Source organism: Lissotriton helveticus, chromosome 5_1 (genome assembly GCF_964261635.1).
Source record: "Lissotriton helveticus chromosome 5_1, aLisHel1.1, whole genome shotgun sequence".
In the NCBI taxonomy this organism is placed as follows: domain Eukaryota; kingdom Metazoa; phylum Chordata; class Amphibia; order Caudata; family Salamandridae; genus Lissotriton; species Lissotriton helveticus.
The window spans coordinates 442,827,088-442,842,998 of NC_136065.1; the positions used below are offsets into that span (position 1 = coordinate 442,827,088).

The following is a 15,911-nucleotide window of genomic DNA, read 5'->3' on the forward strand; positions in this document are numbered from 1 at the left end:
ACTTTGTTCCTAGGTTCAAGATGCAGGTCCAGTGCTTCTCACCCAGGCAAGAAGGTGACACAGCAGAGCGGGAGTCCATCCTGCATCACAGTTGCCCTTCATAGTCTTCCACAGGTCTAGATGTGTACTGAAGACTTGGCGTTTGAGGTCCAATATTTATATCTGGTGCTCACTTTGATAGAGATGTTTCTAGAGACTTCCACGTTTCCAAGGTGTCTGGTATCCTTGTTCTCCCTTATCTAGCCCCAGCTTGTCTGGGGTGGGACACCAATTTCTAGTGACAAACGGGTGGCGGAATTAGTACAGTTTGATTTCACAGAATTGCATGAAAATCCTGCAAGTTTCCGCGACTGGGTTGAATTGGCATTTGGCACTATTGTCCTAATGCAAAATTCACACACGCGTACAAAACGCAGGATAGGATTCATTTTGCGCTAAAATAGCACAGCCAATCACCACTTGGCACCCTTACATACTCAGTTAATCAACAGGGAGGGATGAGGATTTAAAGTGTCCGTTTCTTTCCCCAAAGTAATCAATTTATAATCAACAAAATTGGACACTTGTTACACTGTTCGACTTTTGGTTCAGTGCAAATAAGGAAACCCTCAGAGAAGTCAATGTATGATTGGAAATTGCGGTATATTGTTTCATCCGCCCCACATTGACATTCACGCAGTTATCATAGGATTATTCCTATTAGTGTGTACTGCTAGCCTCATCCAGAGGCACCTCCAGTCTCGAGTGCAGTGTCCAGAGACAAAAGGACTTTCCCCAAAAAAGTGTGGTTAAAAAATGAAAATGAGCACCAGAATTTTTTTTATTATAGGGCAGACTTTCATTGGTTAAAAAAAAATTATGAATACTCAGTTATTGGCCGAGTTACTAGGCCATGTAGTATTACTGGGTTAGGGTTGTCGACATGTTTCAGCTCTATTGGGCCAGGCGGTCTGTAGAGCTTTCGTCAGGACTTACATAAAAATAGGACAAACAATATTTACATACACATAATGCTACTCACACGATTTGGACGAGCGCAGAAGTTCAGGTAATAATTTTATTAACACTGGGATTGCTCGTGAGGGGAGGGAATAGTGGGGGGCTATGAATACATATTCTTTATAGAGTGCAGGCGCTTGGTAATCTCATCTCTTATTACAAAGTTATTTCGCTGCTGGCTAAGGGGTCTCTCTCAACCTCGATTCGGGTGCCACGTTATATAATGTTCATTAAACCCAAGGAAATAAGCCCTTAGGTTCTATATCCTTAGTTACCCACAATTAGTAAGCTGTAAACTGTATAGCCGTGAGATCTTATTGCTTTTACAAAGCCTCTCATCACCGAGTTGGTGCTAGCGAGTTATTATCGAGGGCTGTTACACGCCCGTTCATATTAGACGGCAGGAAGGTAAAACCCACTATTGCGACGCAGTAATATTCTTACCTGTCGTGATTGAGAACTCTGCTTCCTGCGGGGGACGACTTCAAGTGCTGCAGAGCAAGGACCTCGGTCAGGGAGAGAGAAAATATACGGCTTACCCAAGAAGAAGAGTCAGGGAAATCTTTCCGCCATTACCCGCATGGAGACTGCACTCCAGCCTTGTGCTGACTCTGCCCCCGGAGTGCGGAAGTCGGGTTGTAGTCTCTTATTTAAAGGCGGTAGGGCGCCTCGAGTTTAAAGGCACAGTGGCAGCGTCAGTTATGCTCATGGCGTGATGCAAACCTCAACATTCGTAGGCGGTCACTGATTATAATTACACCATTGTGATGATTAGAGCACTGATACAGATGAAAGATAGTTAGTTGCATCTATTGATTAGTGCCAGTTGTGGGTGTACTCGAGAAATACAGGGGGTCAATAAATCATATCTCGTCGAGTGAGAGTGTTGGTAAATTACTTGGCAAAGTGGTGCCAAGCTATATTGTCATTTAAACCAATTTCAAAAGTTCGCAAACGGTCCACCCATCTTTGCTCCTTTTCGTACAGTACCTTTTCGGCATTGCCAGATTTGTTGGTCAGCATTTCAATGACTGTCCATTGCATTTCCTCATGTGTATGGTTCTTTTCCAGATAGTGGGAGCACAACTTGGTGGTATTCTTTTTCAACCTGATATTACTCTTGTGCTCTCCTATCCTGAGCTTGACTTTGCGGCAGGTCATCCCGATGTATTTTTTCTGACACGGGCACTGAATCATGTAAATAACATGAGATGAGTTGCAGTTAGTGAACTGCTTCTGAGTCCATACAAAATCATTCTTCATTTGTAGAGTTTTTGTGGCTATTGTCGTTTTGCAAGCAACACAAGTTCCGCACGGGAAGTGTCCTGACAGGGGAGTCATATTGAACCTGTTGGTTCAGGGTAGAGGAGCAGTAGACCTTGGACGGGTATGGACCAGGGTGTCCTTAAGATTTTTGGTCCTTCTATTGGCGAACCTTGGTCTGGGCCAATCGAACTGTCCAGTGTTCACTATATGCCAGTTCTTTTTGATTAACTTCTGGATCGCATATGTTGCTGGATTATAAGTAGTCACACACGTGGTTAGATCTTTTACTGGTTCTTTTCGATATGTTTGTAAGAGACACTCACGAGGTTGGTTGTCAGCTCTCTTTTTACATTTTCTGATGACTCTTTCGGTATAGTCCCTCTTTTTTAGTTTTTTGCTCAGGTCCATTGCTTGTTCTTGGTAATCACTGTTTCTGCTACAATTTCTTTTGAGGCGGAGAAATTGACTAAAAGGTAAATTGTCTCTTAGAGGCTTGGGGTGATGGCTCTTGTGGGACAACAGGCTGTTTTTTGCCGTCGGTTTCGTGAATGTTTTAGTCTGCAGGATACCACTTTCGTTGAATATGGTTAAATCCAAAAAATCAAGATTGTTGTTGCTGGAGGTATGTGTAAATTTTAACCATGGATCCAGGGTATTGAGCCATAACATAAATTCTGCCAGGTCTTGGTCGGTGTTCCAAATTAGGAAAATTTCATCGATGTATCTCTTCCAGTATATAATACTGGAAGAGAACATGTTGGTTTCATTGAAGACCAACTCGGTTTCGAATTGGCTGACATAGAGTCCTGCCACCGAAGGCGCGAAGGCGCTGCCCATAGAGGTACCATGGGTTTGGAGGTACAGGTGGTCGTTGTACCTGAAAAAATTTTCTTTAAGTGCCAGCTTGCAACATTCCAGTATAAAATGTCTTGGTGTATTATACTGCCATGTCTCTGAGTAAAGGACATCCTCTAACATCTAACCCTTACATACTCTCCAATGAATGCTGCCGAGTATGTAAGGGCGCCACTTCAGAGTGGTATACTAAGGTTTCTAAATATTAAAAACCACTGCATATCACTGCAGTGCATACTGCTCAGTGGCCTTACATACTCAATGGGCGCCTGGGTATATGTACTGTTGTGCAGTGATTTTTAAAAGGGCTTGAAGAGGGAGCAGTCTGTTTAAAAAAAAATATATATATCTATATTCGCCACCACCACCACCACCACTTGCTTGCTTCCTGCAGCAAAAAATGACGAGTAGACCCAAAATTTGCTGGTGCAAAATTTAAAGTGACTTTATTGTTCCCAGCGCGCCCGCTATGACGCGTTTCGCTTCCCTCTGAAGCTTAATCACATGACGTGTTACGCAAGATCAGGAAGGCTATTTAAAGTGCTAGTGCAAAGGACTAATTGCATTCAGTGTAAAGTGGAAAGGCATAAACATGAAAGAAATACTAACATCACGTGATCAACATTTGCAATACAATATTGTTATAATCTAAAAGACAACCAGCTATGGGCATATATAAATGATAAAAACCAAGGTTATTTGTCAATCAAACCTGATTGCAATTATCAATAAATACCTTAAAACGTATCAATAACAGCCCTACAATTTATAGCAGTGTAAATCTGTTACAAAAAGTATGTTCATCACGATTTATCCTTTTAGCTGTTGATGCTACCGTTTATGCCGTGTGTGTGTGTATATATATTTCTGTAGTAGGGGATCTGTGTATAGTCCTAATCTAGTGAATAGTCCCGCTCATGAGCGTGGACCCCGGAGCAATAAATAATAATCTCTTAAACTGTCTAAAAATGCAGACCTGCAAAGACACTTCAGAGAGAATTTAAAGACCTATAATGCAGCCTATATCCACAGGCTACACTGTCCAGTACTTCAACTAGACATTCCACATTCCACCACAACCAGCCCAGCTTGCCAAGTTTTCTTCACAGAGAAAAACTTCCCCTTTTACCAGTAAAGCCTCAGGAATGATAGAGAGGAAGTGGAGGACAGACAAGCCACATAGGCTGCTATTATGTGGCTCAAAAAGGCATACCGTGCCTTTAAGAGAACTTTCTAGAACTTTCTCAGTATCCCAGAATGCCCTGCAGGTCCCATTTACTTTCAGTTCTTTTTTCCAGCTCCTGCTAGCAGGACCCTGGAGCATTGAGCTCTCCCTTTTTGGGTTTATTATAGATTTTTTTTTTGCACTTTTAAAGTGTGTGTTTACACGACATTTTGGTGCCCTCTTCCTCTTCTAGTGTTCTGTGCAGCTCTTTTTTTAAAATAAAAAATGCCTGCATTATTTGATAAATGCCCGGAGTGCTCGAGGAAGAAGGCCAAGTCGAACCCACATTCTGTGTGTATCCTGTGCCTTCCTTATACTCATCTCCCTGAGAAGTGAGATTTGCCAGACCTTCTCCTCCAGGACCCTGATAGACAGAAAGATCAGGCTTCAAGGACTGGAAGAAAGAAGGTTGCAGTCAAGGTGGGTCTGGGCAGGCTGGATCTGTTTCCTCTGCCCATGCTGAGGCCTCTGGGGGGCTCCCCAGCGTCAAGAAGGCCAGAAAGCGTCCACGTTCTCAGTCGACGTCGAGACCATCGATGGCGTCTAGAGGCATGCCGGCGATCTGCTCCCATTCTCCCCAGGGCTCTGGGTCGAGGCGACTTCTACGTTCGGCGTCGAGGGGACTGACAAGACCGCCGTCGAGGTCGCCGCCGAAGACGTCATCATCGACGTCCTCATCGTCGACGTCGTGAGGACTCCAGACGGCGTCGGCGCTCGCCGTCTTGGCGACACCGCCGTTCACCCTCAACGTCGTCTCGGCGATCAGCGTAGAGAAGGAGGCGTTTGACATCGAGGCGCGCCATCGAGGCATAGGTCTTGGACGTCGAGACTACCTTCGTCGGCGTCAAGGAGGCGTTCTTCGACGCTGAAGGGGCGTTCAACGCCGAAGAGGAAAAGATCACCCTCCAGGAGGCGTTCTGGAGCCAGGAGTCCATCCAGGTCCTCAGGGGCACGACTGCGACGTCGGTCACAGACAGGGGGCGCTGCCTCTCGGTCTCCTACACCGAGGAAGAAGAGGAGGGAGTCACCGGGCTTGGTGTACTCTGTGGTGTACTCTCCTCCCAAGCCGAAGTCAGTTACTCCTCCTCCCAAGCCGAAGGAGCCGCCTCCGCGCACTCCTCCACCACCTCCTCCTCCTGTGCCTCCACATGCACCTCCACGGCCTCCAAGGTCGGTCTCGCTGACGCACTTCCCTATGCCGCCTAAGGGGGCACCTCGGCCAAGGTCTCCAGTCAGGCCATCACCGTAGGCACCCGCAAAACCGCAAGCACCTGCGGAACGTCCAAGGCCTAGGAAGCCCAGATCTCGCTCCGGACGGAGAGGGAGATCCAGGAGTCTCCGTCGTTCATAGATGAGATCAAGACGACACCATAGGAGGGGTCGTTCTCGGTACAGCACGGAGTCGTCCAGCGCATGGGATTATTCACCAACCCTGTCAGGATCCCCTCGGACGAGGGTGTCCCCTGTGGACGACGTGGTCTTTTCAGCAGGTCTTGTTGAGAGGTGCGAGCAAGCTGGGCATCCAACGGACAGTGCCCACGCCCACGACTTCCGTAATCTTTGAGACTCTCCTCAAGAAGCACCTATCGAGACCTCTGTTGCCTTTGGTTCCTGGGTTAGTGGAACCCGCTTTAGAGCTCTTCCTCACTCCGGTGGTGACGAAGGCAGCTCCCTCCAGGCTGCAAAAGAAGTATAAGGCGCCTGATTCGGACCTGGCTTTCTTCCGGATGGATCCAACTCCGGATTCCGTCATTGTGACGGCGGCAAGGAAACAACACGCCACCACCCCGTCCTCCAATGTGCCTCCGGACAAGGAGTCGCTGGTTAGACTCAGCGGCAGGAAGGTGTGCGGGACGGCCGCTACCTCTATGAAAGCTGCCAGTGCATCTGCGCTGTTGGGGCGCTATGACCGAGCGCTTTGGGAGTCCCTCCAACAGTTTGCCGACCTCCTCCCACGGGACAAGGAGGATTTTATGGAGATCCTGAATGAGGGGCTGCTGATGTCGAACCAGCTGATCAGTGCTGATGCAGACTCGTCGCTCCTGGCAGCCCACGGGTACTGCCATGGAGTTAATCCGAGGCGCCACGCTTGGCTCAGATTGACATCCCTGAAGCCCAGCAGAGAGTGGCCAAACTGCCCTTCTCGGGCGAGACTCTATTCGGTAAACACGCCGACGATGAGATGGCCCGCATGAAGGCGGAGGTCGAGACTCTGACGGCGGTGGGCTTGGAGAAGCCCAAGAACCAGAAGCACTACCGTCCGTACCAAAGACTGTACGGGGCGCAAGGCAGAGGGCAAGGTCAACAGTCTGGACAGCAGCATCCGTTCCAGAGGAAGCCCTTCCAGAAACGTCAAAGGGGCAGGGGTGGTCAGCAGTATGGCACCGCGACCAAAGTCTAGCCCCTGAGCGGTTACTTCCCAGTCATCCGTTACCCGCTCCGGTGGGGGGGGAGCGTTCAATATTGTCTGGCAGAGTGGAGAAAAATTACTGAGGACAAGTGTGTGCTGAATATTGTTTGCAATGGATAGTCTTCCGTTCATCAGCCAGCCTCCAGCAATTCCACCGTTTTTCTTGCAGTTTCAGCTGCATGAGCTCCAGTCGAAGGCAGATACCCTGTTGAGGAAAAGGGCGATAGAAGACGTCCCTCTGTCCCAAAGGGGAATAGGTCTGTACTCACGGTTCTTTCTAGTCCGCAAAAAGGACAAGAAAGAGTTCAGGCCTATTCTGGATTTGAGACAAGCAAACAAGTGAATTCGCAGAGAAAAGTTTCGCATGCTGTCCTTACACCAGATTTACCCTCAACTGCAAAGGGGAAATTGGCTGTGCGCGATAGACCTGCAAGATGCATACTTCCACGTGCCCATTGCACAGAAACACCGGAAGTTCCTGCGATTCCAAGTCGGCAACACTCACTATCAATACAGTGTTGCCGTTCGGGCTGAAGTCAGTGCCCAGGACCTTTTTCAAATGCATGGCAGTGGTAGCGGCACACCTGAGAAAGAACAAGGTGTTTGTCTACCCGTACCTGGACGATTGGTTGATCAAGGCATCCTCCTTAGCGCAAGCGCACTTCCAGAAGACATCCGTTCTCTTGAACAAGCTGGGGTTGCACATCAACATGTCCAAGTCTGTCCTGACTCCGGTCCAATGCCTACAGTACTTGGGGGCATCCATCAATACGCGGTCTGCAAGAGTGTCTCCTTCGGAGGAAAGACGTGTCTCGCTCCTTAGGAAGGCTCAGGATCTTATGACCGCTCCTTCTACGACCGCGAGGACGGTGTCTTCTCTACTGGGGTCGATGGCCTCCTGTATCTTCCACACGCGCGGCTACACATGAGACCGCTGCAGGAGTGTCTGGAGGATCAATGGGACCAGAGGAGAGGAAACTGGGACGACAAGATACGACTGTCTCTGCATGCTCTACAGTCTCTGAAATGGTGGGGTTCAGCGGAGAATCTCCTCAAGGGGGTTCCCTTCCACAAAGACATTCCCACTCAGACCATCGTGACGGATGCCTTTCTCCACGGCTGGGGAGCGCATTCCAGAAAGTTAGATACAAGGGACGTGGTCCCTGACAGAGTCCACGTATCATATCAATTTCCTGGAACTCAGAGCGGTTCACCTGGCACTGAAGGCCTTTCATCCGTCCTTCCAGACCATCTCTCTGCTTGTACAGACGGACAATACAACCACGATGTATTACCTCAACAAGCAGGGGGGCTCGATCGTGCACCCTGTCGCAGGAGGGGCAGGCGATCTGGCACTGGCTTCTTGCCAGAGAACTGACGATAACGGCTACTCATCTGCCAGGTGTTACCGAATGTTCAGGCGGACGCACTGAGCAGGCTGATCCAGAAAAACCACTAATGGGTCATAAACGACAAAGTACTCCTACGTCTTCGACAGGTGGGGCACTCCAGATGTGGATCTGTTCGCCACCCCCGAAAACAGCAAATGCCGGAACTTCGCATCCAGGTACTTCCAGCAGGGAAAGCTGAGGAATGCGCTATGGATCGACTGGTCGAACAGCTTTCTGTATGCTTTTCCACCCATTCCCCTGATTCCGGTGGTGCTCATCAAACTAGCCCAGTCCAGGGCGCGGATGATCTTGATTGCCCCGGAATGGCCCAGGCAGTGGTGGTTCACGGACCTGCTTCACCGGTCTCTCATTCCTCTTTCGGCTGCCGTACAGGCAGGACCTTCTCACGAAGTTCGGGGGCTGATGGTGCACCCCAACCTCTCGTCTTGGAGTTTGGCGGCATGGCTCCTGAGAGAGTGCAATATGGTCATTTGAATCTCCCCGCAGATTATATGGACATACTGAAGGAAGCCAAGAGACCCTCCACTAGGACCTCTTATGCGTACAAGTGGAAGAGATTTTGCATCTGGTGCAAGTCCAAGAACTATGATCCGACGACATGTAAGGAAGATGTCCTCCTTCCGTACCTTTTACATTTGGCGCAGGCTGGCCTTAACTGTCGTTCCATTAAGGTTCATCTCGCAGCGCTTACTGCCTACAGGAAATGCCCTTCACAGACCTTCTTTCAGATCCCTGTGATCAAAGACTTTTTGGAAGGCTTGAAGAAAGTGTTTCCTCCTGTCCGGCGTCCTTCGCCTTCATGGGAATTGAATGTGGTGCTGTCCAGATGGATGAAGGAACCTTTTGAACCTATTCATAAGGCTTCGCTGCAGCACCTGTCCTGGAAGGCGGCGTTTCTCGTGGCCATTACATCGGCCCGCAGGGTGAGTGAAATTCAGGCGTTGTTGCCAAGATCCTTGTACTGTATTTCATGCTGCTGAGGTTGTTATGCGTACTCACCCTAAATTTCTTCCTAAGGTTATTTCTGATTTCCATGTTAACCAGACCATAACTTTGCCTACTTTTTTTCAGAATCCTTCTTCTCCAGCGGAAAGGTCTCTACATTCCCTGGATGTCAGGAGGGTGTTGAAATTTTATCTGGATAAAACTAAAGATATTCGTAGGTCGGACAAATTGTTTATCAACTATGGGTCAGTCAGGACAGGTCTTGCTCCCTCTAAACCGTCCATTTCGAGGTGGATTATGTCCTGTATTCAATTGTTATCAAAAGGCTAATAAGACCTTAGGGGGTAAACCTAAGGCTCATTCCACCAGGGGCAAAGCTGCAACGAATGCTTTGCTACGTAATGTTCCCATTGCAGAAATCTGCAGGGCTGCCACGTGGAAGTCGGTCCATACCTTTGCTAAGCATTACTGTCTGGACTCTGATGCCAGGGCAGATGCTCAGGTTGGGCAGGCTTCGCTGCGAAATCTGTTCTCACAGTAGTGGTGTTGTACTCTGTATCTCCACCGCTGCTTTTGTGTGGGGATGGGCTTGCCATTCTATTCACTAGATTATGACTATACACAGAGATCCCCCTACTACAGAAGGAGTAGTTTCTGTCCTGTAACTACAGTTCTGTAGTAGGGGTATCTCTTGGTCATAAGCGCCCGCCCTCCTCCCCGGTGGAGACAGATGTTTTTGTCCGGAATGCTACATGTCTGGCGTTATACGCCTTCAAAAAGAACTGAAAGTAAATGGGACCTGCAGGGCATTCTGGGATACTGAGAAAGTTCTAGAAAGTTTTCTTAAAGGCACGGTATCCCTTTTTGAGCAACATAATAGCAGCCTATGGGGCTTGTATGTCCTCCCCTTCCTCTCTATCATTCCTGAGGCTTTACTGGTAAAAGGGGAAGTTTTTCTCTGTGAAGAAAACTTGGCGGGCTGGTTGTGGTTTTGGTGGAATGTGGAATGTCTACTGGACAGTGTAGCCTGTGGATATAGGCTGCATTATATGTCTTTAAATTCTCTCTTAAGTGTCTTTGCAGGTCTGCATTTTTAGACAGCTTAAGAGATTATTTTTGATTGCTCCGGGGTCCACGCTCATGAGCGGGACTATTCACTAGATTATGACTAACAGATACCCCTACTACAGAACTGGAGTTACAGGACAAACTACTCATGTATATATATATTTATTAATGAACACTGCAAATTAAATATTCACCTGTAGTGGTCTTAAACATATAGGGACTGCTCTCTCCTCTGGCCCGGTTTTTAAACCAATACGGTGCGTACCCCTTGGTGCCCTTACATACTCTTCAGTAATCACTGTAGTGCAATTTCAACGATTTGAACTGCAAAACGGTACACATAGACAAACCAGTATGTCAAATACTGAAATAACTCACTACCGATCAAATCTAGAAAAATATACATTTTAATAGATGGATTTGAGCTATTATAAATTTGTTTTTAAATTCTTAAAGACAAATGTGCTCAACTCTACAATATCACACTTTTGTGTGAATGCATGCTCTTTATTGCCGCCTCTTAATGTGAGCCCACACTGTCTATGCTATGTTCTGGTTGCTGTACTTGGGCTGCTCCAATGAATCAAGATTATGATTCCAACTACATTTTTAGCCTTGAGATTCTTTCACATTTACAGATGGAGTATAAGAAGCCAATTGTAAAAATGCAAACTATTACTTTTAATATTTAATTTTCTAAATGGTACCCTCCTACCCCCTTTTCGGTCTGCAGACCGCAGGTTAAGAACCATTGTCTAAACAATTCCTGGACTAAGCCGTGACTGCTATTGCTAGTCTGGAGAGCCAACTGTATTCATTTACTTGCTAGATTAGCATGTAGAATTTCATGCAGTTTCTCAGTGGAGGAAATGAGTTGTGCAAATCTATCATAAACCAAGTTTGTAATTGTGATGTTTTTGTCTTACCATGACTTTTTCTCTATCCAGAGCTTTAGGGACTCCAAATAACGAAATCTGGCCGGAAGTGGAATCTTTGCAAGATTATAAGAACACATTTCCTAAATGGAAAGCCGGAGGTTTGGCAAACCATGTTAAAAACATTAATCAAGATGGACTTGATTTGCTTGCAGTAAGTTCGGTTTGATATTGATTGTTGAATGGTCTCCTTGCCCATGGTAAACCTTACCAAGTGACAAGTAGTGGCTCTTGATGTACATTTTTGTCCAGACTAAAAGTGTCTTCTACTTTGATAGTCATTTCAGTACATTGTTGTCCTGAAATTACTGTAATATCTTATTTTCAAAGTTTTATTTTTTCTCTGTTGTAAGAATGTTCTTCTTGCTACCTTTCTTTAACAGCCAGTTCAGGCTTATTAGACGTATATTTGGAGTTTGTAGTCTATTCATGAGGCTTATTCGAATACTTTTTCATTCACTGCTTGCTATATCTGTTTTACCTTTTGTGATTGCTATAATGGTGCAATCTCTAACTTTAACTAGCATTCGGCTTTGGTTCAATGACAAATGTTCTTTGAGCTGCCCTCAAAACACTATGGGAATTCCTGGCAGTAGTGGGGCCCTTAAGATATGGCCAGTATTTGGTATGCAAGTTCAGCTTGAATACTAGCAACTTCACTATTGAGAATGTGGTCTTTACCCTTACCTGCTTCAGTAATTGCAACACCCAGGATGTTCTGTGCTATATGTTGCCTCTGTCAACTAATCCACATGGGACAGACTATCAACTGCAGAAAATCAGGATCCTGCAACACAGGAGCAGAATTAAATGTGGAACCTCTTGTCTCGCACGGCCAGAGGCATTAGCACGGCAGCGTTGATTTGAACTTGCAGGTGATGGATCAGATCTCACTTGGACCGAGTGGAGAAGGTAAAGCCAGCCTTCTCTCCCCAAAAACCTTTTTGGATGGGAAAATGTGAAACCATCACCAATGGTCTAAATACTCTTGAAGGTTGGATGCAGGCAGCCTTTGTATGATAAGCTTTGACAGTACTTAAATGTGTCAAATGTGGCAGACATCACTTAAATTTTAATGTATTCTGACACATGACATTGCGTATGTGATTGTATTCAGTCACCTGACTTCTAATATTTTGAATCCGAAGTAAAATTATAGACCAACCCAGAGCCCATTCACTCCTAGGTTGAACCACATCAGACAAAACATTATTTTCTGTACTCTGACATTTTTTTCATGAGCATGGGTTGTAGTAATATTTCCTTAATTTTTGCAAATATCCATTTCTAAAATCTTTCTTCAGAAAATCTTTTAAAAAAAATTTCGCCTTTTTAAATCTGGTTAATTTTTCACTATAAATAAGATTTCAAAACTAAATACCAATACTATTCATACATTGTTGATACACCTTTAATTCAGAGTCTGGAGCCACGCCCCTCTCTCATGCACGTTACATGCACCGTTGACCTATATTTAGCTGCATCCTCAACACCGCACTACCAGCCCTGGATTCACTCCGGCCGGTGCGCGTTCTTGAAAACAGTGAGCATGACACACTGGCAGGTTCTTTACTGCTGTGACTACTTTCCTCAGGCTCTTTTCCTTTTACCCTCAGTAATACAGATTCCCTCAGACGGCTTGTGTCAGGCATGTGTGTTTTGTCCTGGTTTTGCTAAGCTTTTGGATTCATTAGACCCATTTGTCCGGTACTCAATTTGTTCTTTTTTTTTTTGTATGTCTAGATGTGCGATTATCATTCACACTGCCCCTTGTTGCCAGAGATTAAAAGAGTGTGTGTTGTTTTTGAGTGCGCAACCTTTATTAAAGTGCCTGACCGCGGATGGCACTTTCAGTCACTGATGCGTAGAGCCACATACATGAATATAAGGCTATATTCCAATGCGGTTATTAAATATCCAACTAGACATTGATTGCTCTCTTTGAAACTCTCAATTATGTGATTATTTCTCAATTCCAAGATTTTCAATCAATAGCATACAGTCCACCAAGTTATCTAGAGAATCTACAGAATTCTTATGGTATGCCTCAACCACACATTCCTTCCTTTGTTTTCCCTTTGGCGAAGAGTGACTATACTACTGATTCTTTCAGATACTTTCTTGACCTGGCGTGCTCTGAACCTAATTAAGCTGCAACTCCCACCCCAAAACTCTCACCATATATAGCCAAGTTTCTTACCATTTTGGTAAGTTACTGCCACAATGTCAGGCTCATCTTTTTAAGGCGCTACACAGGAGAGTAATAATCATTCTCTTCACAGCTTGCTATTTTCCACAGCAAGCCTGATGATGTACCCACAGATGTAATACATCAAGTATTGTGGAATCGTTTTCACAATCCCTCCTACTTCTTACAATTTTAAGTTCTTACTATCTGGCGATCCTATTTCTTTTAGGACACCATACAGGAGAGTAATATCCACTATCTCTCATAGCTCGCGTCCTCCTTAGTAAGCCTGATGTGTACCAAGCAGTCTAGACACATCCAGGATTATAGGATTGTTGCCACAATCTCTTTGGTATGTCATAGGACCTCAATTCTTATATTTTATCATTTATGTAACATACTTTCTAAAACTGACATGATTCTTTCAGAGGAGGTACCGCCTACAATATTCCATCCTAATGTCCCATTTCTAATTAATTTTGAGTTGTCAAAACATTGACCACTTCTACTGTGGACTCTTTTAATGTTTTTTTTTAATTATGGATTTCGACACACATTGAGTGTTGTAGCTAACATCACATTGTCCCTATCGGTCGAATTTATATAATTGTGTATAGCACTTGCGCACTGTTTACTTTATTCACTTGCACCGTGCTGTCACTAAATAGAAGCACCGTGGTATGATATTGCTGAAATCGTAGTTCTTATTTGAGGACCGGATTTATATCCAAATGAAAATAAAATGCACAAAACTCATAACAAACCTTACTTGTAAGATAGTTTCCTAAACTATTGCCATGGTAGTAGAGGGCTACACTTTCCCCATAGGGACCATTTGTGTTTATGCTTAGGCTTTTGGGGGGGGGGGGGGGGGGGTGGAGTTTATAGTGTATTTGAGGTTTGTGCGTTGGACGCTTGATTTTACTTCACTGCTTTTTAAACCTTTTTGACCCTTTGTGATTGCTATAATGGTGTAATATCTAACTGACTTTAATTGGCATTCAACTTTGGTTTGAACACGAATGTTCTTTCAGGTTGGTCAACTAGGCCCATAACGCCTTCCTTCACACATGTGGTTTGAAGGTGGAAAGATTTTCTTAGGGATAAAGGGCCACTTGCACCTTGTTCACCTCCTCATGAACGCTTAGTGTTTTTGACTTGACAGATCTTAACCACCTGTCACTTAGTGCAGGACCAAATTTAACTGCCCAAAGTTAGAGAAAATAAAGTGCACACTTTTATGAACTGCGAGTAGATTATGCTGCGATAGATCTAGTCTGCTTATTTTCATCCAAACGTCCAATGTCTTGCCTTTGGCTTAAGATATCAAGAAAGGGGTTCTTCCAGGTAGTCCTTATTGAATGAAGTAGTTTTTATGCCTCTCATCCCCTTCTGAATTGCGGATTACAGATGTGCCCATGTCCTTAATTCTAACCGTGCATCCCAAGTAAGCTAGAATACATAGTCTTACATTAAATCAGTTCAATATCCAAAATCTACTGCCAGTAAGTCAGATTCTTGTACTATTGCAGTCACTTACTGACCAAATGGCTTATGAGACCCTGGTACGACTCTGAACGTATCTCAAAGCTCAAACACATCCTGAGCACTTGGCAAAGATAAATAACAACTCCCGTTGTCCCAAAGGTACAATTTCTTTTTTGTGCACACATGCCACTCCTAGATATACTGCTTAGCAGAACATACAAATGTGTTGCACCAAAGAACTACTAAAGCCTATCAAACTGTAGAATGGTCCATCTCATCTTTATTTTTTGTTCCAGTCAGTCTTGTTCAAATTCCAAACGTTACAGCCACAACCACAGCGTTTTGTTCACTGCTGTGAACTTCAGGGATGTAATACTAACTATATAGCTATATCCACACATATGTAACATACCTAAAATCCTTTAGTTCCCACCCATTCCCAAGTACACAATTGTACTAGTTAAAAGCATGTTAAATTCCTGCAATCCTAAAAAATAATGTCATTCCTTTCTTGTGTATCAATGTTTTAAAAATGTTAAATATATTTCCTAAACAAGACTTTAACATAAGAGGGTATGACACGAGAGCAAATTCCATGGTTCAGTTGAAGAAAAGTGGATAAATACAGAAAATTGTGCTACTTTTAAGTTACACTCTGAGTTCTTTCATGAATTATAGGGCAGCAGCTGAGCAGATGGACCGCATGGGAAATTAAAAAACAGGATGAAATGTCTTTAAATAACGAAATGTTAACATATATTTATGGTATAGTGCTAATATCTACCCGTGTATGTATTGTGTAAAATGTGGCAGCTTAAATAGCTAAAACACGACTGACCTCAACGTACGTGTGCGCTTCTGTCAGTTCAATAGATTTGGAAATGTAGTTTTACAACTTCATTTATACACAAACACAAAATAAATATGGATAAATACAGATAAAATGGGCAAAAAAATATATACCATAAAACCGGGAGCCCTATTTATAATGCAATCACAATTCATTCTGTCATTCTTGGTTCTTCAATGGATATCAGAGGTGCAAGTTATATTGTATAAGCCACTCACCCTTCGTACCTGTCTAAATATGTATATAAACCTGATTATTTAATTTGGTTAT

The 15,911-nt window shown here is 44.7% G+C and overlaps 1 protein-coding gene across 1 annotated transcript in view; it reads left to right on the forward strand.

Moving 5' to 3' along the window:
• Nucleotides 1-15,911, forward strand: part of CDK1 (cyclin dependent kinase 1) — a 135,853-nt gene that overhangs the window by 119,203 nt on the left and 739 nt on the right. Inside the window, exon 7 of the mRNA XM_078642683.1 lies at nt 11,128-11,269. Coding sequence (XP_078498809.1) covers nt 11,128-11,269 — 142 coding nt within the window. The remainder of the gene's footprint in view (nt 1-11,127; nt 11,270-15,911) is intronic.